General features: G+C 58.9%; 1 protein-coding gene across 1 annotated transcript in view; it reads left to right on the plus strand.

Annotated features, from left to right (window-relative positions):
• The window catches only part of SYT7 (synaptotagmin 7), a 67,831-nt gene that overhangs the window by 28,282 nt on the left and 13,991 nt on the right, over positions 1-25,558 (plus strand). The window contains exons 4-10 of the mRNA XM_042781524.1: positions 1,676-1,755; positions 5,979-6,110; positions 6,997-7,221; positions 10,589-10,957; positions 14,924-15,046; positions 19,779-19,914; positions 24,755-25,025. Of these exons, the coding sequence (XP_042637458.1) occupies positions 1,676-1,755; positions 5,979-6,110; positions 6,997-7,221; positions 10,589-10,957; positions 14,924-15,046; positions 19,779-19,914; positions 24,755-25,025 (1,336 nt within the window). The remainder of the gene's footprint in view (positions 1-1,675; positions 1,756-5,978; positions 6,111-6,996; positions 7,222-10,588; positions 10,958-14,923; positions 15,047-19,778; positions 19,915-24,754; positions 25,026-25,558) is intronic.

Genomic DNA, 25,558 nt, shown 5'->3' on the forward strand with positions numbered 1-25,558 from the left:
AATGGGAACTGGAAATTTGGGAAATTGAACTTGAGTGATGATGGGAGGGGTAAGAGTGAGAGCTAGGACCCAGTCACCTTGTATTTGAACTCCTAAAGGCCTGGCTCAGAGGCAGCACCTGAGCTCAGATCTTCTTCCAGGGGATGACTGCTGAGAATTGCCTGGTCCCAGGTTCCACAGGAGGTCCCAGAGTAACCGTGCAGGGCCTGCCGCTGTGGGGCTCTTATCCAGGGCTGGGGGCTGGAAGAGGTAAATAGAGAAATACTAGTGTCTTTTGATGAGAGCCATGGAGGTGGAGGACGAGGAACTCCTTGGCTTATCACGTGACACCTTGCAGTTCTAGAAAGAAGGGAAGAGAGGCCAGAGGGGTGAAGGGACTTGCTCCGGGGCACATGGAATGCTGGCAGAGCTGAGACCAGAACCCAGGTGTCCCTCAGACTGAGGACACCAGGGGGCCCTCCCCCACTCACACACACCCTTCGGGGAAGCTCCCCTGCCGTGCTTCATAGCCGGGCAGCTCCCGGCCAGGAAGGGGCTGCAGCTGGCAGGAGCCAGGAGCATCGGGGAATGTGGCAGCTTTTATTCTGCTTGAGGGAGGCCGGAATAATTGACTGTTGTGGCTGTGGTGTTGGTGCACATGACGGGATGTTGGGGAAACGTTTGTGTGTGTGTATATGTGTGTGTGTGTCTGTCTGTCTCCACTCGCTGGGCAGGGGCAGGCCAGTGCCCAATGGGAGGATGGGCTGTCAGAGGGGCAGCCCCACCCCCCACTGCCCACATCGGCCCTGGGTCTGGTCCAGGCCCGTGGCCCATGGGTGCGTATGAGGACGCCTGGTAGAGGCCAAGAATGTTAATGGGGCCTGGCTCCACGTGAGCTAAATTTAGAAACCCAAACCAAGAAGGTGAACGGTGCTCACCTTCCCGGCAGCAGGCCCAGTTACTGCTGCAGCCTGCTCCTCTCCTCTAGCCCAGGGCCTGGCGTGCCCCATGCCCCGCCTGCCTTGCTCCTGCCCCCCCTCGTGCCAGGGGCTGCCGAGGAGCCCAGGGCACCCTGTCCTCAGGGCAGGTGGGCAGCCTCTCTTCCTGACATTGTCTTCCTGGAAAGGAGAGAGCCCAGGCCCCGCCCTGCCTTACAGCCCCAGGGCCCCGGGGACCCAGAGAACCTCAGCCAGCGATGGGCGATGGGCGCAGCCCTGGGCTGGATCTGGGCATGCTGCCCTCTCCCCACCCCCACTGCTCACGTCACTGGCCACTGCCAACCTTGCCCTGCAGGATGCCACCCCCACCATCTGGGGGTGGTGACGTGGACAGTGTGACGTGGCCAGGCGCCTGAGAGCCGTCTGTCCATGGCAGAGGGAGCTGTGTTTCTGGGAGCTGGGCCAGAGCCCCAGAGACAGGCGGGCAGAAGGGGCCCATCCCTGGGGACCAGGATGAGGTGCAGGTCAAGGGGGCGGGGCAGGGCAGGTCCTTGAGCCTGATGGGGCCCAGGAGCTGCCAGGCAGGGAGCAGGTACCAATGGGGCTGGTACCCACAGTGGTGGCACCCTCATACATGGGCCCCAGGATCTTTTTGCCCAGTGGGTTCCAAGCTATGTCCCTTCCATCCAAGGCCACCTTTCTGGGAAGTGGGGAGGGTGCGCCCTGGCCCCAGGAGTGACCTGGTGCTGTCTCCACAGGGCAAACGCTACAAGAATTCCTTGGAGACAGTGGGCACGCCAGATTCGGGACGTGGGCGCAGCGAGAAGAAGGCAATCAAGTAGGTGCCAGGTTGCACGTGTGGGCGGGAGCACACAGGCAGGCCAGGTGGGAGAGGCTCCTCCCCCCACAGACCAGCCACACACGCACACACGCGTGCACACACACACGTTCAATGTCCCCTCACACCCAGCTGTCATGCTCTGTATTTGCTACCACGTATACCACTCCTCAGCGTGGCTCCAGGGCTCCACCTCTCTGCCTGTGCCCCCAGACCCTTGGAAGGTTCTGGAATGCCCAGCTCCTCTTTCTAGCTGCTGTCTCTCACCCCCAGCAGGGGCTGCCTCCTGCCTCAGCCCCAATCTGTGGTCTCACCGCACCTGGCCCTGCACACTCACTCCTCCATATCACACACACTGTCACACTGTCCCCAGCCACCAACTCAACCCCCCTGGGCCTCTGAACTCCTCCCCTAAGCCCCTGCTCCTGGGCTGTGCCCTCTCCCAGTGGGTCTAGACTCTCTGCTCGGACCCCACTGATACTCTGAGGGCAACGTGGAAGCGAGGGCAGATAGAAACCTGGGGCCCAGCAGGCCCCAAGCTGGGCTGCTCTGAGAAGTGACCCAGAGAGATGCCCTATCACCCCAGCACCCCAGCACCCCCCTCAGGTCTTGCTTGCCTCTGACTTCTATGTCCTGAGAGCCCCTCTCAAGAAGCAGGCTTGCCTTTCCACTTGCAGACCACCTCGGCCAGCCCACTGCCAAGGGTCAGTGGGGGACACCAGGAGACGAGCCCAGCCTGACTGGGGTACAGCAGATCCCAATGTGTGCCGTGTGCACTGCTCTCTCGAGGCCTCTGCCACTGAACGGCAGCCCCAGCTCCTTCCTCTCTGCAGAGCCCAGGCCTTCACTGGGAGACTGGCAGATGCTCCACCTTAGCCTAGGGTCAAGCCCACCAGCTAAAGGGCATCTGCCCAGAAGCAAAGCCCCAGGACTTTCCGCTCCACCCTCCCCTCCTTCAACTCAAAGCCCCCATCCCCGTTCCTATCCCCTTTCCTCCTGCCCGCTTCCCCTTGTCAGTCCTTCTCTCTTCCTTCCCCTCCCTCTCTTCCCACCATCACCTTCCCTTCCTACCCTTCCCCTCCCTCTGCTCCGAGAGGCCCTCCTCTGCCCAGCCCCTCTCTTTTTTCATCTCTTGCTCTTTTTTCATCTCTTGTTCTGACCCTGTTTTGGCTGGGCCTTCACAGAAGCTGTGGGTGTGTGTCTGGGGTTGGGGGGGAGTGAGTGGAGGGGTGGGCGGGCTGAGGTTGACGGGTGAGGAGGCGGTGGGGGTGCTGTGCTCTGTGAGAGGCCGTCTGAGCCTTTGAAGGTGGGTTTGGTTGCACACTCTCCAATCTTCAAAGCAGAGAGCTGGCAGGTCTCAGAGGCTGGTACGGAGCACAGGCTCCAGGCTTTCTGAAGGCGAAGGGACCATGTGGGGGCAGCTCGTGGCGGCCCAGCACCTGCTCAGTCTCCAGGCCTGGCCTTAACTGAGTTTGAAGGGTGGGGCAGGGGGCTTGTCTCTGCAGGGTGACCACAGCCTTTCTGCATAGGGGTGCTATGGCAGGGCCAGGATTCTCGACATGGGATTCCAACAAGGAGGTCAGATGGGAATGTATCGGGCATTGGGTTCTGCCAGGCTGGGCCCTAAAACAAAGTGAGGGCCATCAGCTCACCTCTCTGCAGCCCTACGGCCCCACCACCCACAATCCTAGCCTGCACCCCCCCCCCGCCCACCCTGTTGTCAGACCCCCTGCTCCCAGAGAAAGATGCCACCATTTATGTCTACTTTCTTCTGGGTTCCCAGGCCTTTGCCTCATGCCAGGGAAGAATAGAAGGGACCCAGGCTAGGGGAGGGACAGGCAGCAGAGCCAACCCACTGCCCAGTGGCCCCATGGACTTGGACCCTCCTCCAAAGGATCAAGGAGCTCTGGTGGCTTAGTGCCTGAGGCATTTGACTGCCAACCAGAAGACTGGTGGTTCAAACCCACCAGGCACTCCTCGGAAGGAAGATGGGGCAATCTACTTCTGTAGTGATACCGCCTAGAAATCCAAGGAGGGGTCGCTATGAGCCAGATCCAACTCAACAGCAAGGTGTCCAAAGATCTTGTCATTGAGTATTCTGTGAACCTATAAGCTCTAGCAGTGCTTCCCAAACTCTGCCCCTCAGAGCACTTGTACCCACAATTAATAGGTATCCTGTCAATCAAGGGTTCCATGGCCAACCCTTGGGAAACACTGCACACGCTATCTCCCTCTTGGAGATATAGAATCGTCACTGGCACGTTAAAGGCTCTGAGAAGACCTGCAGTGAAGGAAGTGGGGTTTCCTGGACTTAAAAGTCCTCTTTTTCCAGTACTGGCAGGGATAGCCTGAGGGACACTGACCTCCTCGGAATATCGGGTGGGACATAGCCTAGCAATGATACCAGAAGGATCTTGCTCTCCGGGTCTAGGGTGGGATGGCCCTCGATTCAGGAGGTCTGGGAGGGAGGCTTTCTAGCTGCTCCATATCTGGGACACCTGACTTGGAGGGCCCACCCATACCCTTTGTCTGATGCCGTGCTTTGGGGACAAAGGGCGTCTCTGGTGGAAACGGGGTCTTCTGTTGAGGGAGCAGATTCCTCTGAGGCCTCCCCAGGGAGAGGCTCCCGCTCCTGAGGGCCTGGCCTGTCTCCCCCACCCCTGGTCCCTACTCACCCTATGAGCTGTCTCAGGGGCTTGCATTTGAACCTTGTGCCCAGAGTCCCCTGTGAGACATTTCCAAGGCGCACTCCAGACAGACAGAGACTCGAGCCTCAGCCAAAGTCTCCTCTGAGCCTGTGCTGACAGCTCAGCTTCTCTTCTTCCTTCTCTCCTTTGCTTCTGAGTCTAAGGTTAAGAACCAAGAGAAAAGTCAAATTCTCAGGGCAGAGAGGCCAGCCCCCCACAAGACCATGTGTGCTTGATCCTCAGAGGGTATGCCTCCCATGGTACCCTCACCTTGACCTTGAGCAGTGGTGTTGCCTGGTACACCCCTAGGCCCATCCCAGCCCTCCCCACTGGAGCCTCTCCCCTAGAAGCATTCCTGGTAGACCAGGCATGACTCCTTTCTGGATGGCCGTGTGGCCTAGGGACTGCCCCTTTAGTTCCCCTCCCTGTTCTCCCAGGCCTACTCCTTGGAGCCCCAGGAGCCTGAAAGCTGATGGAGCCCTTGCCCTGCCCTTCTCTGGCTGGGGAAGCTCTCTGAGTTTCCAGGCCAGCCGAGGCTTCTGCACCCCTCCCCATATGAAAGCCCCCACATCTGAGCATAAGTTTCTTCAGCACATGTCATGGAGCAAGAGGGGGTGGGGAGCCGAGGGCACAGAGAGGAGCTGTCTCCAGTGTCCCCAGATCAGGTACATGCGGAGAGGAGAGGGAGGCACCCAGCAAGCTGACGGTTGGCAGGTCTGTCTTGAAGCCAAGGGCCCCATTGTCCGCATCCAGAGAAGGGCAGGCACTCCCCACAGAGTAAAGGACTGAGGGACCCCTGGTGAGCCTGAGGCCTTTCCAGGCACAGTCCCTCCTGCAAGCAGAGGGCTGGGGACCTAGCCAGCAGGTATGGAATAAGTAGAGAGTGGCTTCAGCTCAGCTGAGGTCCCACTCCCTCACCTGGGTTTCTCCTTAGTCCGTGGGGAAATGGGGGAGGGGACAGTCTTGAGCGTTTCAGAACTATGGCCTCTGCCCGCCAGTGGGACCCAGTGGGACCACTGACTGGCTTAGCATTCAGAGGGAACCTTCTAGTTTGACAAGGTGGGAAACTGAGAGCAGAAGGGGCAGGAAGCTGGCAGCATAATCCGCTCTACCTTTCTGCTCTTTCTAGCCAGAAACCAGCACCTCGCCCCCCACTCCCACTCCACCTCACCCTGGGGCCTCGTCCCCAGCACCCTGGCCCCACTAGCCTCTCTCTCACCATCTCTCTCTCTCCCCCGCCAGCTCCGAGGTGCGAGGCTCCGGTCTGCACGCCTGCAGCTCGCCTCCGTTCTGTGCGGCTTCTCCCCTGCCCACGAGCGTGTGTGTGTGCCTGCGTGCGTGTGCGTGTGCGGGACGCAGGCTGCGGTGCCCCCGGTCTTTCTTCCTCCCGCAGGCGCAGACCCTTGCGCGCCCGCGCGCCCGCCCTCTGCGTGCCCCGGCCCCTGGGCCCCACGTCCCCTCCGCCCCACCGGACTTCAGTTTTCTTGTTTCTTCTTGTATCTCCCTGTTTTCTCCCCTCTCTCTCTGCCCCTCCAGTGATCTAGACAGAGACTTTTGGAATAACAATGAGAGCACAGTGCAGCAGAAATGGAGCTCCTACCCTCCCAAGGAGTTTATTCTAAACATTTCACCCTACGCCCCTTATGGCGACCCACGACTGTCCCTCAAGTGAGTGACTTTACCTGGTTTAATCATATGTACCGAGTTTCCGCGCACGCCCTCCCTCTCCCCGCCCCTCTTCCGGCCCCTCACTCCTCCCGCTCCTCTGTCCCCACCCCCACCCTCCCCCCATGGGCAGGCTGACCATGGAGACGAGCAACCCCTCCTGCCCCTGCCGCGCCCCCTCGCCTGCCCAGCCCGCTCCTGTCCCCGCCCCCAGGGCCAGCCACGCAGGAGCCCCCTCCGAGCCACGCCCCCTGCCGGCCCTTCGGCCCCGCCCCTCTGCAGTCAGGATGGGGTTGCCCGTTTTTGGTCCCTCCCCCCGGTTGTGGCTCGCTCTCTCCTCCCCGCTGTGTGCTGCTGCCGTGGCTGCTCGGTGGTTGGTGGTCGGTGGTCGGTGGTTCGTGGCGGTGGTGGCGGTGATGGTGGTGGTGGTGGTGATGAACTCTGACTAATATGGCTTTCTCTCTCTCCCTGCCTGGGGGCCTCCTGGCCTGGACAGCCCGCTCTTCCTCCGTCGTTAACCCTTCGTTGTCCTGTGGGATAGAGTTGGAGGTGGCTGCCCTGCCCCTGCCCCAGGCGGTGGGGAGGGGCCCCCCTCCGTTGTCGTGGTGCGTTCTTCTCCGACCCCCAGCCCGCCCGGTCCCCCTCTCTCCTCTCTGCAGGTTCCGCTTTGAACCCATTAGCAGTGCTGATGTCTCTCTCTCTCTCTCTGTCTGTCTCTTGTCCGTCTGTCTCTCTCCTCCTCTCTCATATCTCTTTCTTCCTTTTATCTGTCATTTGTTTTTCCTTCTCTTCCACCCCCCTCCACCCCCCACGTGTGGCCCGCCCTCTCTCCCCCACCGCCACCCCCGGTGCCCCTCTGGCCCGGCTGCCTCTCTGTGCGGGCCCCCAGTGGCACCCTCCTGTCGGGCGCCAAAGTGGCCGCTGCGGCGGGGCTGGCGGTGGAGCGGGAAGGCCGGCTGGGGGAGAAGCCAGCGCCGGTGCCGCCACCTGGAGAGGACGCCTTGAGAAGCGGCGGGGCTGCCCCCAGCGGGCCGGGCAGCAGTGGCAAGGCGGGGAGAGGCCGCTGGCGGACGGTGCAGAGCCACCTGGCCGCAGGGAAGCTCAACTTGTCCAAGTGAGTGATGGCACCCCATGGCCGCCGGAGCCACGAGCTCAGGCCCGCCCCTGCCAAGGTGGACAGCGGGACCCCTGGCATGCCAGCTGCTGCCCCCAGAGGTGCCACTCGTGGCCCCTGGCTCATCCCATCCCTTCACGCGAGTCTTCCATCGTCCTTGCCATCGGGCCCGACCGGCTCAGCCATGCGATCTGTCACATTCCAGCCTCTGGCTGCTGCCCCAGCAGTCTCTTTGCCAGTGACCAGGTCATGCCATATGCCCACCGGGCAGCCTCATTGCAGTCCTTGGGTCATCCCATTCTCTTTGATGGGCCATCGAGCTGTCAGGCCATCATTCCATGGGCAGCAGACCTGTGGTTGCGCAGCTGTTGGACCATCTCATCCTTGGAGAGCTGGCCTGGCCCTCTCTCAGCCTGTGCCCTATACCACTCACCAGCCACCAGGCCTTTCCTCTTAAGGCCAGCAGATGGCTCTAGACCCAGAGGTTGACCCAGTTCATCTTTGACCATAGGTGACTCCATTGGCTTATCCCAGTCTTGCTTATACCATAACACCTCAGCTGCCGGGCTGTCTCCATTGGTTCATCCTCATCTCAGCCATTCCCTCCGGCTGTCCCCACCTTGGCCAGCAAGCTGTCCTCCTGTCAGCTGTTGGGAGGATGTATTCTTGGAGGTTGGGTTGTTTAGTCCCATCTAGCTTCTCTTCTCAGATGGCAGGAGGTGGTCTGGATGTCACGCAGAAGAGCTGTCCCCTTTTCTAACAGCTGTCTGAGATTGTCAAACAGACATTCAGTCCTACTCGTGGGCCATGGGCATAGGGTTGGCCCTGTTCTCTGCAGATGGTGTGTTGCCCCGAATCAGTGAGGCAGCCTTATTATCATCTTGGCTTTTAGAACCTCCCAGCTGCCCACACGGAGCCCCATACCCCCAGGCCCTAAGTTCTTTGACCTGTGACCATGCTCACTAGGTCTTTGTTTTTAGCTGTTGGAATTCCTTCACTCCCACCTAGTGGAACAGCCTCCCCTGTATAAGGCCACCTGACCCCTTCTTAGTTGTTGTCTCAATGTAGGGCCTCCCAGTGCTCTTCAGAAGGTCTCTGAGTCCTACTGTTGGGACCACTGAAGGCCACGGTCATTTGCTTGTTGGCCTGAGGGAGTCTAAGATGATTTCCCCTGACATCTGGCCTCAGGAGGGTCCCACAGGGAACCCCCAAGCCTCCTCAGAGAGCCAGGCCCAGTGCCCCACCCACTCCCGGCCACTCTGGCCACAGTCTCCAGGCTGTGAGACCTCTGTGCCATTTGCTGGCTCCAGGCCTGGAGGGAACCAATTTTAGTTTCCTGTGACTGAGAGGTTGTAAGTTGGACTAATTTTGGATGTGATAGGAAACCGAAATGAGGTCAGCAAGGAGGAGGAGGTGGCGGCCAGAGCGCTGTCCTCCCTCCGCCTCAGCCTGCCCCCGGGGAGTTGTGGGCCTACCTGGCCAGCCAGGCCTGGGCCCACCCCTGGTGGTAGCCTTGATTCCAGCCCAAGACGGACAAGGCTGGTACCCTCCCAAGACGCCAGCTACGGCCACACTGTGCTTCCTTCTCTTTCCTTTGGTCTCTCTTTGCTATTCTCTGACTTTCTCTCCCTCTTTCACTCACTCTCATTTTCTCTCTTTCTCTCCCTCAGCCCACAGGGGCCGCCTAACTGTTGTCTTTTGGTTCCCAGGGCAGGCTCAGGGGGAGCAAAGCCGAGGGCTGGCTGCAGTGGTGAAAGTGGCCCCCAGAGGCCCTGGGGCGTCCTCCCTTAGATTGAGGTACTTGGTTGCCCTGTGGCCTGAGACCAGGGGTGAGGAGTCGTACGGTAAACGTTTAGGCTTCGCAAGCCGCATGGTCTCTTTCATGACTACCAGTCCCTGCCCCAGTATCACAAAAGCCATAGACAGAATAGAAGTGAATGACAGTGACTATATTCCAATAAAACTTTATTTACAAAAGCAAGCAACCAGCCAGATTTGGCTGACCAGCATCATTTGTGAACCCCTGCCCTAGACCATTGTTGGGAGAAAGAACCTCCAAGACCCAGAGAAGAGAAGTGACTCCCCCAAAGTCATTCAGCCTGGTCTCTGGCTTGGCTTTATGGCTCTTTGGTGAGAGCGCAGCTCTGGCCTTGCCTGTGGGACACGTGGAAATCTCTGGCCGGAGGAGACTCCTTCTGCTCCCGTCTCCTGAGACATTTGCAACCCCCACTGGCATGGGGAGCACTTACCTGTACAGGGCTTTCCTGGTCCTCATGGCAACCCCATGATGCAGGCAGCTCCAGGGTTACTTGATCCCCATTTCAGATGAGAAAGCTGAAGCCCAGACAGGTAGAGTAACTTGTAAAGTCCCACAGTTAATGAAAAGCAGAGCTGGGTTTGAACCCGGGTCTATCTGACCCTGCCTCCTCTGGTCGGCTGGGTCCTACCACGTCTCTCCTTGCCCCATCCAGCATTTAGCAGGGATGCTGGGGGGCCAGTGGGACAGGCACCTCTTGCAAATGCGTGACGGACAGGACAGCCACTACACTCACTGTCAGAAGTGAGCTGCCCGTGATGGTTCCAGGGGTTCCCCACCTCATCTGATTTCTTTTTTTGCTCCATCAAAGGAAGAGAGGAAGTGTCCCTCCTCTGACTGGGAGCCACTCTTCAATGTACTAGGAGGGGATGTTGGGGCGTGGAGACAAAGACCCCTAGAAGGAGGGCAAAGATCTGTCTCTGAGTCTGAGTCCAGAGGCTGGCCTGGCCCCAGGGCCAAGGTCTGTGAGCTCAAGCCTACCTCTGCGCCTCTCTGGACAAAGCCTAAAAGTTGTAGCTTCCTTGGCCCGACCATGCATTACTAGGCCGGCTCTGCGTTGGCCTGGGTTTCTTTCCGTCTCTAAAGAGCAGTAGCACTAAGAGCGTGGAGGCAGATGTACCTGGTGTCCCCCAGCAAGGCAGTGAGAGGGGGTGCCAGCAGGCTCTCTCCAGCCCTCCTACTCCAAGATGACAGGCAGCCCCAAGGCCTCAGGGCCCCAGGGCCCCACTTTCACCATGCAGCCACTTGGCCTGCTCAGACCCGCCTAGCAGTCGGCCCAGCAGGAGGTATTCGGGACTAGCTGAGCCAGGACCAGAGAGTGGGGGGGTGGGCCGACCTGGGGCCTGGGGGTGGGGGCGCAGGCTTGGTGACCTCCTCAGGGAAGCAGTGGTGGCATCAGCAGCGGCAACAACCTTGATGGAAGCCTGGTGAGGCCCGGCTGAGCGTACCCGGCACGGGGGGCCTCCTCGCCCTGGCCCTTGGCATCTTTCTCCTCCACTGTGGTCCCTTCACCGGCTTCTCCTTTCTCTCCTCTCCTCCACCCGCCCCAAGTTTCGAGGACTCCACCCTGTCCACGGCCACTACCCTTGAGTCTATCCCCAGCTCCACGGGAGAGCCGAAATGCCAGCGACCCCGCACCCTGATACGGCAGCAGAGCCTACAGCAGCCGCTGAGCCAGCACCAGCGGGGCCGGCAGCCCAGCCAGCCCGCCACCAGCCAGAGCCTGGGCCAGCTGCAGGCCCACGTGGCCTCGGCGTCGGGCCCCAACCCTCGGGCCTATGGCCGGGGCCAGGCTCGGCAGGGCGCCTCGGCCGGCTCCAAGTACCGGGCGGCCGGTGGCCGCAGCCGCTCCAACCCAGGCAGCTGGGACCACGTGGTGGGGCAGATTCGAAACCGAGGCTTGGACATGAAGTCCTTCCTGTAAGTCCTCCCCTAGAGCAGCCAGCCCTACTCCCTGCCTAGCCTCCTTCCCCACACCTCCTCCTAGCATCCCGCCAGCCCCCAGCAGGGGCAGCAAACCCACTCGGCCGCCCGCTCCCCAGCCTCTCAGGGCTCACACTCCAGGTCCCTCGTGGAAAGATTCATATCTGAGCCCCTCCGCTGAGATCCCAGGCCCTTCCTTGGTGCCTCTGGGGCTCCCCCGAAAGCCCATGGAGCCACTAGAGGGTACAGTTGAGGTCCTGAGATCTGTCCGCTCCCCCCCAGTCTTCTGCTGCCAGCCTTGCCTTCTGACCTCTCTCCTTCCGCCTCCAGTCCCAAACCCAGGCCCCTTCAGTCCATCCCCCCAATCTCCTGGGCCTGCTCCCCCCACACTCAGGCCTCCTGTAACTCGACTTGGCTTCCCTTCCTGCCCCAAGTTTGCTCCTTCCCTCTCATTTCCCAGTGTCCTGTGTTCCTGCAGAGCTGCCTGTCCTCCCTTCTGTGACCTTCTGCATCTCCCTGGCCTCTAGCTCCCTCCCCCGATAACCCATCCCCTGAAGACAAACCTGGGGTGTCCCCCCAGAGCTTTAGGAAAGGCTGTTTCTAAAGCAAAGCCTTCTTTGGTGTGCACAGGTCTGAAAAATAATGGCGGATTCCAGTGTCTAAGCAGAGCCACACCCCCAGCCACTTGTCATTCCCCCCCCCCCCCCCACACACACACACACACCCCGGTCAGGACCTCTGGCATCTGCACTCACTGTCCAAGTCCAGAGCGGCCCAGTGGCTGTCCTCCAAAGTCACCTGCCTCCTCCGGCCTAACATGAGCTTCCTTCCAGGCTTGGGTTTCCTCCCATCACCCAGGTCTTCTCTGGAACACTGTCCACTGAGCGGGAGACCAGCACATAAGCCCAGAGGGGAGGAAGAGGAAACCCAAGGCCAGGGCCACCTCACTGATAAGACGTGGGGATCCCCAAGACAAGCTTGGTCCTCGGAACATGCTGCCTCTGACTGAGACCCCAGGCAGAGCTTCCAGGCCCCTGGGAAAGGGGCCCTCCCGACAGAAGAGGAGTCTCCCATGCTGCTGTGACCCTCCCTGGCAAATCTGGGAAACACATCCAGTGGGGCCCTATACTACTCAAGGACCCTCAGGAACTCAGCCAGACTCCAGGAGACAAGATGCCCAGCGGAGCCTCCTAGCTTCCAGGTGGTGATTCGGTCAGAATGGATGCCATGGTACTCTGGATGAAGGAGAGTTGAGGGCAATGAGTCTGCTGGGGCTTAAACAGAACAGAGAGCCAGTACCCTGTACCCCACTTTTCCCATGACCTCAGGTCACCTTTTCCACACCCATCACATGAGGCGTGTTCTAGCATCAGACGGGGCTGTGGGTCATCCAGGCTCTGAGGGAAGACAGGTGCCCCTGGAGGAACCCTGGGTACCCATGCTTCCTTGCCTCCCAGTCAACCAGGATTGGATGAAGTCGTACGGGTACCAGCATCCTCCCCAGCCCACCCCACCTTTGTCCACGCTTCTACTCCCCACCGATAGCTCTCATCCCTCCTCCCCTGTTGGCCCCCTCTCAGAGCTCCTCAATGCCCCACCTCCACCAACCATGTCCGTTACAGCAGGGGTCAGCCAGCATTGTCTGTAAAAGGCCAAATAATTAATATCATAGGCTGTGTGGAACACATATGGCTGTACCACATGTTCTTTGTTTTATTTTTTAAGCAACCCCTTAAACATGTAAAACCATTCTTAACTCAGACCTGGACAAAAAAAAAAAAAGGCTGAAGACTGCTATTTCCTGAGCCTTGCCTTCCAGGTTAGCTCCCCGGGCTTTGGGGCCCTGCTTGCCCCAAACACTGATGGCCCACGTAGACAGCCAGGTAATGCTCAGCCCCATGTGGGTGCTTCGTGGGGTGACCCTCTCCAACACCAGCAGCTTCTCCCCAGTGCTCTCGCCCTCTGGCCCCTCACTGTTGTCCTTGTGGACGGTAATGCTGGAGAGAATGACAAATTGCCTATTTATGCTGCGGAGCCGTTTTGTTTTTTAAGAAGAGCTAAAGGAGTATCTGAAAGATGCATTAACTAGGGAAAAACATGTTGTTTTTGTTGGGTTTGCCTTCCCCCAGCTCAACTAGCTCCCAAGCAGCCAAATGGAATTTTACCAATTCTAACAGAGTACCGGTGGGCAGAAAACAAAAGAAAAGGAGAATTTGTCCTGAGGGAAGGGGAAGTTTCCCTAAAGTTGGTTGCCAGTGTTGACTGCCAGCCTGGAGTAACAGAGCCCTGGACAACAGGCAGATGGGCAACCATGTAACCCCCACCCAGAACCCTCCCCGGTTCCCACCCCCCATGTCTGATGCCATTCATTTCTCACCTGCTTGAGCCCTTTTTGGCAACCTCCCAGAGAAGTCACTAAGCAAGATTGTCCTTGCTAAACTCTGGTGGCATAGTGGAAACGACACTAGACTGCTAACCGGGAGGTCCCTTGTTCAAACTCACCAGCAGCTCTGCGGAAGGAAGATGGGGCGATCTACTTCCGTAAGGATTTACAGCCTCAGAAATGCAATGGGGGTCGCTATGAGTTGGAAACGACTCGATGGCAGCGAGTTTGGTTTGGTGTTGGTTTTGGTTTAAACATTGTCTTCATGGTGGAATTCCTGACCCAGGATCCCCTCCCCTCAGGAGCATCTCACAGTCTTATCATCTTCCCCTTGGACCTTCAGGTCTCCATGTCTGCCCTATCCATAAATTCTTCCTCCTTGGTTCTGCTGAGAGACCCAACTCTGGATGAGTTCCACAAAGCGCCCAGGAAATGTCCATGATGTTGGATGGCTTTGAGGGGCAGCAGGGCACCGATACTTCCCTCCCTGAGAAATGCAGGTGACCCTGCCAAGCTCCTAGGCTGTTGTCCAGTGGTTTGGAGAGTGCCACATACTGAAGACCCCACACTGTTGCCCATGTTTGGATTCCAAGAGACTTCACCTTCTCCCTGACGGTACCTCCTTCACAGCAGGACCTCTCCAGGCTTCCCCACACCATCATCCTACAGACAGGCTACCTGTCATCCTGCCAAGACGTCTCCAGACCTGCATGGCCCACATGCCAAGTTGCTGCACTTTCTCGCTCTCCATCTATACTGTTTGTTTTACCTTCTCCAACGCAAGGCCCCTGAATGGGACCCCAAGATCTTCATGGTCATTCCTTGGGTCTCCAGGGAAACAGGAGAAGGCCTGCTATGGCAGAGATGTCTCTGAAGACTTCCAGAGCCTTCCGTTCTCCTCTGATGGGCTGTGCAGCCAAGGACCTATGGGAGAGTGCCCAAGACCCCTCCTGGCATCTAGGACCTGCCTCTGACCCAGAGGGGTCTTCCTGAGGGGCCCTTATAACCACAAAGTGCAGTGTCCGTTGGATTTCAAACCTAAGATCCTTTTATCTGGGAACCCCAGCCTGCCTGCCAAGTCCCCGTGCGAGATGGTGACCGAGCCCTGACCTGTTCTCCTGGTGGCCCAGGTGGTCAGAGCCTGGTGACCTCTGTCCTTTGTTCAGCCTTTGGAAATCAGTGTCCGGGGGCTCCCCCAGCACACACACACATACACACACACCTCGCAGTGCTCTCTGGGGGCAGTGCCGGTCACACACGGTCTCAGCAGCCCTTGGCTCCACCCGTCCCACTTCTCTCCAGAGACTCTTGCTCTCGTCCCAGGACAGCTTGGGTTCTAGCCCTCTGCCCTCCAGCCCTCCTCCCCCGCCTCCACCCACTCTGTTCCACAACCGTTAACAGTGCTGAGGTGTGGTTTCTCTCCGCAGGGCCAGTTTCTCATGCTTGTTTCTCTCTCTCTTTGTCTCTGTCTCTGTTTCTCTCTCTCCCTTCCCCTCTTCCCCCTGCCCCGCCTCCCCCCTGCCCCCTGCCCACGGGGCCTCCTCACTTGACCCTGGCCGGTGGGCTGGCCGCCCGGGCAGGGAAGGCCGGATGGTGGTGCTATCCTTGGTCTTAGGGCTTTCGGAACAGGATGACTTTGCCAATATCCCTGACCTGCAAAACCCAGGAACCCAGCAGAACCAGAACGCTCAGGGGGACAAGAGGTACGCGCACAGGCGAGGGTCTGCGGCGGCGGCGGAGAGGAGCAGGCGCGGAGAGGCTGCCCGCCTCGACCGGCCCCCACGGCTGGACGAGGTGGCGGTGCCTTCAATGGATGCTGGCGCCGGGAGGACAAGCCCCTCCCCAGTGGGTGCCTTCACACACGTCCACCTTGGTGGCACCCCTTGGGTCTGAGGCCATGTGGCCATCCTGGGACCATTCTGGATCAAGCCTGCTCCCTGGGCATGCTTGCCCTCGCCTGGAGCAAGCCCAGCCTTTTCTGCCCCCATCTCCTTGCTTGGCTCTCTCTGCTGCCCCTCCATCTTCCATCTGCTCCTTCCCCGGCCCGGAAATCCCTGTTTCTCCGGTGGTTGCTGGGCAGGGGGGGATGTCAGGGAGAGGCAACAGCCTATCCTCCCTCATCCCCGCCACCTCAACCTCCCTCTTGCCTGGAGGAGGTCCCCTTGGAGGGTGCTGTACACCCCACTGCAGGGCATGACGGCTGTGCAGGGGCATGGGAGAGATGCCCCTGATGGGGAGGGTCTGAAGCCAGAGAACACTGGGGTACAGGAGGGGCCTGGCAACAGGGCCAGAGAGGTGGCCCCTGAGCCCAGGGGACTGGAGGAGGGCATGGGAGAGCAAGGCTGGCCCCAGTGGGTTCCCTGTTGCTGGTGGTCCCATTGTTGGCCCTCAGGGCCCTGTGAGACCAGGAGTGGCCCTGTGGCCACAGGCTCAGCAGAGGGCTGGGTGGGTAGTTACTTCTGCAGCCTTGCCATCAGGAGTTCAGGAAGTGCTTCCAAATGTCCCTATCCAGGGAGGGGCTGGAGCTCTGTTCTTGGGGAGGGGGGCAGGCTCGAGGTCCTAGGGCTTGGATGCCATCGTAGAGACAGGATACCCAGCCCAGGAGGGTCTGTGGTTGGGTGACCCCACACTTGTTAGCCCCCAGTGATGGCAGGAGGTCTCATCACTCCGGTCAGACCTTCTAGGAGACCCATAGGTGAGCTGGGGCCAGGCAGCCAGGAAGCCTGCCTCCTAGCTCTGGCTCTCTGACCTTGGGCCAGTCTCAGCTCCTCCTGGGCCTCTGCTTTCTCATCTGACAAATGAAGTGTTCCACAGGGTGACCCCTGTGGAGCGCCCCCCTCCTCCCCAGCTCTGACATGGCTAGACATCTAATGAGGAAGACAGGCCCCGAGGCTGGGCACTTGTCAGCTCTGTGAGCTGAGCAGGGGCTGTGTTTGCATGGGTGACCCTGACATTGGTGAATAGGCCCGCTGGGTGCTGTGGGCTAGGGAAGGGCAGACGGCTGCCTCCTTGGTCCCTCCAGTAGCCTCCCATGCCGAGTCCACAGTTGCATGTCTATGGTGGGAAGACTGGAGCCCCCCGGTGGGGCATGGGAGAGTGGCCAGTTCTTCCCTGTGGTGGCACAGAGGATATTTTCCAGTCCTGAGCCCATGTCCTGACATGTGGGAGGGCAGGGGCCTGCCACCCAAGCCCATCTGGGCACTGCAGGAGCCATGGCTTCCTGGGACACAAGGAGAGAGTGCAGAAGAGGCCTGGGACCTCTGAGGGCCCCTCGTGGGGAAAGGTGTGAAGCGTGAGGAAGCAGGTGCAGGCTGGAAACAAGATTTCACGTCCCCCATGTGTTAATTAACTGGCTCCATTTCCACCCACAACCTATTTTTACCTCCTTGCCACTTAGGTCTCGCTCCATATCTTAACACACCCATCCCTTCTGATCATGACATCAGCTTGTCCCCATCCTTCCTTCCTTCCTGGGAAAGGTGGGTGTGGAGGTGGAGGCCTTGGGCCTGCCCCACCCGGCCTGGCTTTCCAAATGGACACATGCCATTCCCACCTGGTCATGCCCACCTCTCAAGCATCCTGGAAACTCATCCTTCAGGCCCCACATGCTTTCCCGAAGGCAGACCCCTGCAGGAGTGGCCAGAGTGGAGTATTTCCTCCCCACCGTCCCTCCCAGCACATGCTCCTATCCCGATGTAGGGCGTTGGCTCCATCCCTGAGGGCCCCAGGACTCTAGAGCTGGGGGTGATGGACTAGGTCAGCTCTTCCTCCTCTTTCCCTTCCCCCACTCGGCCCAGGGCCTGCCTCTGTCCCCGCCCCACCCCAGGCCCACCCTTCACCTGAGCTGGCCTCCAGGCCAGGTATCTTTGGAGTGAGGAGGTGGGAGGGCTTTAGCTATTTTGGGACCTTCAGTCCCTGTGTGATCTGTTAGCAGCCAGCTCAGGAAGGTCTCCTGGGAGACAGGAGGGCTGATGAGGAGGAGCAGACACTTCAGGTCCCAAGGAAAAGGTTTGGGGTGTCAGCAAGTTAGTAGGGAGATGGAGGATCGCCAGCCTTCCTGGAGGCCTTAAAGCCCCCCATCCAGGACCCACCACCCCTGGGCCTGACCACGGTGGGCCCTACAGACTCCATATCAGATTTCAGGTCATTCATGGGCCCGGGAGGGGGGCTCTGGCCCCATGCCCAGCTGTGCCTATTCTGCGCTCACCCATCCTGCCGTGCACCCATCCCAACCTCATCCTCTCAGCCATCCCTTCGCCATTGCTCCTTGGGATCCAAATGGTTTCCACCAGGGCCCCACCCCCACCCCGAGTAGAGGGGTGAGGTGGGGACCAGGCCACCCCATTGCTGTCCTTGCCCTGAAGCCGCCATGTTTCTCTTGCCCCATGTGTGTTCCCTGCCTCCTCTCTGCCTCTCCTTTCGGCGCCCTGCTCCTCCTCGCCCCCTTGTCCTCCGGCAGCCTTCTTCACACGTCTCCCCTACTAACCTTTCTTGGCCCCTCTCTCTCCTTCCTTCCATCTGCTCCTCACAGGGATGTCCCTGGGCCAGTGACGGGCCCCTCGGCCTCTCCCTCCACCTCTCTGTGCCTCTCGTCTCTCTGTCCCCCTCTCTGTCCTGTGACCTCTGACAGCTTCCGTGGCGCTGACCATCTTTCCCAGGCTGCTTTGCAGCTGTGCTGATGCTGTGGTGTGGCCAGAATAACTCCGACTTTCTCATACCTTCAACAGTCAATCTCAACTCCTCTCCTGCTCTATTTTTAACCTGACTTTACCTCTCCAGCTATTTCAGTCTCCTCTTCCTCCCTGTGCCTGTCTGCGTGAGCACGTGTCTGTGTGTGCGTGTATATGTGTGTGTGCCCATTTGTGCACTACTATGGCCTCGTGTCCAAGAGGGAATGCCTGGCATGTCCCTGGGTGGGGTGGGGCGTCTCTGTGTTGTCAAAGCCGGACCAGGTCTCCATGGCAGGTGTATCGTGTGTCTGATGCTCAGGGTATCAGCCTGCTTTTTTCTGTTTCAGTCTGTCCCAATTCACGTGCAGACCTTGGCATGCCTGGGTTTCCCCAACTGTGTTTGCTCCCAGGATCTAAAGGTGCCACCACTGTGCACATCATCACAGCTCTTCTGGTTGGCCCTGTTGCTTGTGACCTTCTCACCCTGGTCCCCTGGGAGTCTCATGCTTGTGTACACCTGTGTACGTGCTCTGTGTGTGTGCTGTGCGCACCCACGCCTGAGAGCGCGTACCCTCTGCTGCTGGATCCTGGCGTCTCCCCTCCAGGCCCTGGCATCTCTTTGTGCATGTCTGTTGGTCTGCCTGTCGTGGCCGGCTGTGGGCTGGCAGTTGGTCTGGCCCAGAGGCTGTGGCTCCTGTCCGGTCTGTGTGTGTCTCTGAGCCTGTGGCTGTCCCACAGCTGTTCTGTTCTAGCCTGTCCTAGCCTCATGCTACCAGTCTCCTCATCTTCTCCTGCCTGCCTCCACCCCGCCTCATGGGACGTTCCAGCCTGATCCTGGGCAGGCCTTTGGGCCCTCCTTCCAGAGTGTAGGCTCTGTTCACCCAGACCCTGGGCCAGAGAGAGTGGCTTCCTGGGAATGGCATGGAGTCAGGGTACAGACAGGGCTTGGTGTGGGACCATCAGACCCATGGTGCCTGGTGTGACCTGTCTTCCTCTGTCCCTAAAAGAGACTTTATCAAGGGTGGGGACTGGAAGCAAGGGATGTAGATGCACCCCGTCCACTATGTGGCAGTTTAAGTTTCAATTAACTTCAATAAAGTAAAAGGTCAGCTCCCAGTTAGGCTAGCCACATTACAAGAGCTCAGTGGCATGTGAGGCTAGTGGTGACGGTGTTAGGCAGTGCAGCCACAGAACGCTTCTGTTATCAGGGAAGTTTACTGAACAGAGTTGTGTAGACAGTGACCCTGACCTCGCCTGGTCAGTCCCGTGTCCGCCTGCTAGGAGGGGCACCCAGGCTCTCGATGAGCCTGAACAAACACAGGTGGAGGCCTCCGGGAGACAGACGCGAGGTGCGTTCACAGAGGCTAATAACTCAGAAAGAGGTCCTGGACGCGCCACCAAGGAGCCTCCCCACGGGCCTCTCCTGCCGGGCTGGGGAGTGGGCAGGGGAAGCAGACCTGGGGGCCATGCTTAGAGACCGTTGTGCCAAGACAGTCGTAGGAGGGCAGGGATGTTTCTGGGCAGTAAGAGGAGGGGGAGCACCCCCAGGGGGCAGTTAAGCCAAGGTCATCCTGGGGCAGAGGTGAGGGGATCCGAGCCACAAGGAGGACAGGCACTACCACTCGTCTCCAGGTGGACAAGCACGCCACCCTGCCTGCCCATGGGGTGGCAGGTCCTCAGAGGTGGGCCTGCCACACCCAGGCACCTGGTGCCCGGCCCACACCCACCTGCCGGCCCATGCTTACCTGGACTCCCCCACCCCTAGGTTGCCCACAGGCGGGAAGGCAGTGAACACAGCCCCAGTGCCGGGCCAGACGCCTCACGATGAGTCTGACCGCCGCACCGAGCCGCGCTCCTCCGTCTCAGACCTCGTCAACTCCCTCACCAGCGAGATGCTCATGGTGAGAAGGCGGAAGGCCTGGGCCCCAGCGAAGGAGCTGGGGTGGGGGGTCGGGTGGCATGTGTGAGAAGGGTTAGCAGGGGCAGCCTGGAGAGCCAGGCCCCAAGATGGAGCTATTCTGCACTCGGGACCTGGGCTCCTGTCCCAGTTCTTTGACTGAAATTTCTGGGCCAGTTCCTTCATTTGTCAAGTGAAGAGTAAGAACGTCTCTCCTTCTTCAGCCCCTTTCTGGGTTTTGAACCTGTTACTCGTTGCCTTCGAGTCAACCCTGTAGCACAGAGTAGAACGGCTCCACGAGGTTTCCCAGGCTGCAGACGCCAAGTCTTTTCTCCTGTGGAGCGGTGGATGGGTTCAGAGCACTGACTTTTCAGTTAGCAGTCAAGTGCTTAAGCGCTTAATCCAGGGCTCCTCTGGACTGTGAAAGAATCTATAAAATATCTACTCGGACTTTTATGATCCTGGAGGGAAAGGCTGCTGGGCGGAAGGTGTCCCCTCCCTTGGAGTAGTGTCCCCTTGAGTGGAAGTTTGGGGCAGAGCCGCCAGCAGAGCAGGTTTCGGGGACCCAGACTAGGGATCTCCAAGAACCACTGTTGCTGAGGGACAGCTGAAGCCCAGAGAGAACAGAGCGGAGTCCACTAGTCCCAATTTCCTGTGAGGACAGCTGTGCTGGGCTTCTCCCATCCATACCCACACCCCACCTGGTGCTCCCTGACCCTTGGGATCCTAGTCCTGGGCCATGTTCACCAATGTGGGAAGGTTGTGGCTTCACGTGGCACCTCCTAGTGGTGGGGTGGAGTCACAATCATTTGTCCTGTGATTTCTGAAGAGCCCTAGGGACCTGGACTTCAGGCAGGGACCAAGGCCCCCCCTCTAGGGGGCGCTGCAATTGGGCAGCCAGAGATTTGCAGACAGGAGTCAGGAAAGGTCTGGCAACTTAGAAATCCCAGAATGCATGAGGCTGGGACCCAGTGCCTGCTGTGCTCAACTGGACTTGACCTGGGGCAAGTCACTTTCCCTCCCTGGACCTTGGTTCCCCTAACCCCCACTGGTCTGATACCACAATGTGCACCTTCTCTGAGACTCCAGAGCAGCCAGACCCCATATGAGCTTCCAGCCAGCTGTAACCATCCATCCACATAGCCCTCTTCCGGCTCCATGAAGCTCAGATTTTAATATGCACCAGATCGTCCGGGGAGCTTGTTAAAATGCAGATTCCGAGTCAGCAGCCTTCGGTGGAGGGCCCCAGAGTCTGCATCGCTTTTGGATCCAGATGACAACATCAGATTGTCCCTGCCCCTGATCTGATCTCCTTTGGGCCTGGCCACCTCTCCCTCTTCACACCCCCAGGCTCCTGAGTGCCTGGCCCTGCACCACCTCCTTCCTGTCTCCCCCTACCCATACGCATCAGCCTCGGCCATCCCCTCCTCCGGATAGAAGGACGCACTACTGCCCACCTGGCTGCTCTGCACAGCCTCCTAATTGGTTGCAACTTCCTGGTAGCCAGGTTCCCAGAAGGGATGGCCCTTTCCCAGCCAGCTTGCCTGCCCTGTGTGGGCCTCAGGGAGGGGCCGACAGCTGCCACCCAAAGAAGAAAGAAGGAAGTGGAGGCAGTACCTATATCCCTCTCAGTGCTTTAGGAAGGAGGTGGGAAGGCAGAGTCTCACTGCCCAGCCTGAGGCCAGAGGCAGGGCACTGTTGTTGATAGTGATGATAAAAATGAGTAGGGCAGGAGTAGACCTACTGTGACCTCACCTGGCCCCTGGGCCCTGAGGCCTCCAGCTGGCAGGAGCAAGGGTCAGCAGTTGAGTAGGGCACCCACAGCTGGCCAGAGGAAGGGGCTGAAGGGTGGGTGTGTCAGAGCAGAGGCTTCTGTCCTGGTCCAGGGGCCGCTGGGATGCTCTTTGATGCTGGGGCAGCATCTCTTCTGGGGCTGCGGTGGAGGTGGCCAGCCCTGTTGCCATGGAGACAGTACCACAAGCTGCCCCAGCTGGTTAATTAGGACTCAGGGCTGTGGCCTTGCTAGGGAATGCATGCAGAGGATATAAAGCCACTCCCCCCTGCCAAGATGAAGTCCACCTGGTCCCAGAATGGTCTGTGAAGGAGCCAAGGGGCCAGGGGGACCCTCTGATGGGTCCCCGCTCTCCAGACACTGCACCCCAAATGAACAGGGAGGAGCCAGGGGTCTTTGCCGGCATGGCTCTTACACAGGCCATGCTCCAGGGTCACAGAGCCAGCAGGGAGGGACCAGGCTGTGGAGAGGATGGGAACCTGTTAACCCTCCAAGAACCCTGCAGGCAGGTCTATGGTCCTGTCAGTAGATGCCAAAACCAGATTCCAAGGGAGTAAGTCTGGTGCAACCTGGTAGCAGCACAGGGGGCAGTGGACTCCAGAGAAGGCCAGCTCAGTGGGCCTTGGAGGGGCTTTCAGAGATGCCAGATCCAGCCGAGCAGTGCGGCTGAAGAAGAGCAGGGGTGCAGCTCAGCCCCTGCCTCCAGCAGGTGTGAGCAGTGCAGGGGTGCAGCTCAGCCCCTGCCTCCAGCAGGTGTGAGAGCCAGGGCAGGTTGACGGTGCTCTCCACCTGGATTCATGTTCCAGCTCAGCCAGTTAGTCACAGGTGGCTTAGGGCAAGTCACCTAACCTCTCTGCACCCCGAACCAAAATTGGAATCCTGTCATGCCTACCTCACCAACTTGAGGTACAGAGTAAAGGCAGGAATGCCGGTAAAGCCCATGGCACAGGGCAGAGCTTGGTACCCATTGCCATGGAGTCGATTGAGACTCATAGCGACACTGTAAGACAGAGTATAACTACCCCATAGGGTTTCTAAGGCTGTAATCTTCATGGAAGGTGCTTGCCACATCTTTTGATGGAGTGCCTGGTGGGTTCAAACTGCCAGCCTTTCTGTTAGCAGCCAACTGCTTAACCACTGCACCCCTGGGCTCCTGTGACATGGGTTAGTTACCATGGTGAGTGTGATTTGACTGCTTCTCACCTGGGGCAGGTGACTCCAGGCTAGCTTGGGGGGAAAACTCTCCATTGCCCTGGGCTGTGGGACTGCTTTGGTGGGTCCAAACTGGCTGTGCAATCTTGGACAGGTGACTTAACCTCTCTGAGCCAGTCTCCTCAGTTAGAGGGTGATGATAACCGCCTCGCCCGGCTGTTGTCAGGAGTCAGTAAGAAGGTGACGTAAAGTCTTCATCCACGGTAGGTGTGCACTATACATTATTATGTCCTCATTATCACTTAGGATGTCAGAGCCGGGGGTGGCTTTCCAGGATGGAGGAGGGGGCACAGAGCCGGCTTCCGCAGGGTGGAGTGAGGAGACAAGACAGGTGCCAGGAGAGCTTTCATCTTCCTGTGGCACCTGGGTCCCACCTCTGGCTCTCATCCAACCCTCTGAGAAGCTGATAGGTGCAGGGATGCCTGGGCCAAGTGAACCACCTGACTGGGTCTGGGGTGGGGCCCAGCAGAGGGGGGTGAGGGTTGGTTTGAAAAGTTCTCCCATGTGTCGTCCCCCCATCCCCCGCCACCATGAGCAGCCACAGTTGAGGACCTTTGGCCAAAAGACCCTCCCCCCCAAAACCCAAACCAGCTGTCATCCGGTCAGTTCTGTCAGTTCTGTCGCATGACGACCTCATGGTGTCAGAGAACTGGGCCTCTTAGGGTTTTCAATCACTGACTGAAATGAATGGCATCACCAGACTGTCTTCCAAGGTGGCTTTGGGTGGATTCGAACCTCCCACCTTTTGGTCAGCAGCTGAGTGTGTTCACTGCTCCCACCACCCAGGGACTCCCCTCCCCCCATCACTTCCTGTACTGTCACCGGGCTGGGACTGCTATACCATTTTACCCTCCACGTGACTGCGCATTGCTCAGTCGCAGCCCACATGCCACCCTCAAGGGCAGGGACTGAGTGCAGGTGCAGTCTCCCTGCCTATGTTTTTCAGCCCTGGATGCACAGTAATGACTGCACTCACATGAAAACCAAAGGTCCAAACTCACTGTCATCAAGTCGATTCTGACCCATAGCGACCCCCTTTGGGTCTCCGAGGTGGTAGATCTTTATGGAAGTAGATGGTCCAGTCTTCCTTCCGCAGAGTGGCTGATGGGTTTGAACCGCCAACCTTCTGGTTAGCAGTCAGATGCCTTAAGCACCGTGCCACCAGAGGCCCTCTTTACACAATACAGACCCCATGAGGCGAATCGGACTCTGCAGGTGGGCCCCCGAGATCTGTGTTTTTCGTGTTCCCAGGGATTCTGCCTAATATAAATAGAGGTTGCTCCCCAAACCTCGCCTCTCTCATTTTGTGAGTCACACCACCCTGGGGACCCTGGAGAGTCACTTCAAAGAATCGTGGTAAAGCCCTTGAGGCCTGAACACTCCTCTCATCTGTTTCATAGCCCAGGGTTTTGTGTTGGTGTATTTCACAGTGGGTCCCACATGGCAGGGTGGAAACTAGGGGTGGGGGCTTGGGATTCTCAAAGCAGCACCGGGATAGCTGTCACAGGGGAGGAAAAGGCAGCCTGTGGTGGTGCTTGTGGGAGGGGAGCAGACAGGACTGCAAGGGGAGGCTCGAGAGACTTGCACATGGCCCTCAGGGTCAAGAAATGGGCTGTCTAGTCTGACCCCATCCTTGTGTGACTTTGGCCAAGACACTTGCCCCTGAGTCTAAGCGCCCTCACCTGGATGTGAATTGGGATGGGTGACCACAGGTTCCACGTTGGGACCAGCCAACTGGACTGGCCTCAGGCACAGGGAGGACCCCAGCCATGCTGACATAGGGTGGCAGCCTTGGGGAAGCCCCGTCCTCAACCTCACTGGCCTCTCTCCCCACCCCCAGCTCTCCCCAGGCTCCGAGGAGGATGAGGCCCACGAGGGCTGCAGCCGAGAAAACCTGGGCCGGATCCAGTTCAGCGTCGGCTACAACTTCCAGGAGTCCACGCTCACCGTGAAGATCATGAAGGCCCAGGAGCTGCCAGCCAAGGACTTCAGCGGCACCAGCGACCCCTTTGTCAAGATCTACCTGCTGCCAGACAAGAAGCACAAGCTGGAGACCAAGGTGAAGCGCAAGAACCTGAACCCCCACTGGAACGAGACCTTCCTCTTTGAAGGTGAGGCAGGTGACGCTTCCCACCCAAAGCACCCCCTGCCCTGCCACCCAACCATACACACGTGACCACGTGCACCAACACCAGCCTAGCGTACATGCACGTGTGCAGACATACCAAGCACACTTGCACACGTCCACAGACACGTGGCTTGTCCCAGTTTTCCCTGTGCATTTGGAGTCTGGCTGGGATCCGGTAACAGGGGCCGGGCGGAGCCAGCCTATCAGTCAGAGGCCCAGGAAGATAGCCAGGCCTCGGAGCCTGAGGAGAAGAGGACAGGAAGGGAGGGAGCATCCACAGGATCCAGAGGTGGAACATCACAGAGCAGCCATAGTGTAGTGGCTCAGAGTACAGGCTGTGGCCCAGGCTGGCTGAGTTCAAATCCCAGCTCTGCCACTTACTAACTGTGTGACCAGGCAAGCTTCTGCATCTCTCTGTTTGCTCCTCAGAGATAGCAGAGTCCCCAAGTGATACAGATGGTTGACGTGCTTGGCTGCTAACCAGAAGGTTGGGGTTCAAGTCCATCCAGAGGTGCT

This window comes from Orycteropus afer, unplaced genomic scaffold (genome assembly GCF_000298275.1).
Source record: "Orycteropus afer afer isolate SDZICR_OR568_19922 unplaced genomic scaffold, OryAfe1.0 scaffold00130, whole genome shotgun sequence".
Lineage (NCBI taxonomy): Eukaryota > Metazoa > Chordata > Mammalia > Tubulidentata > Orycteropodidae > Orycteropus > Orycteropus afer.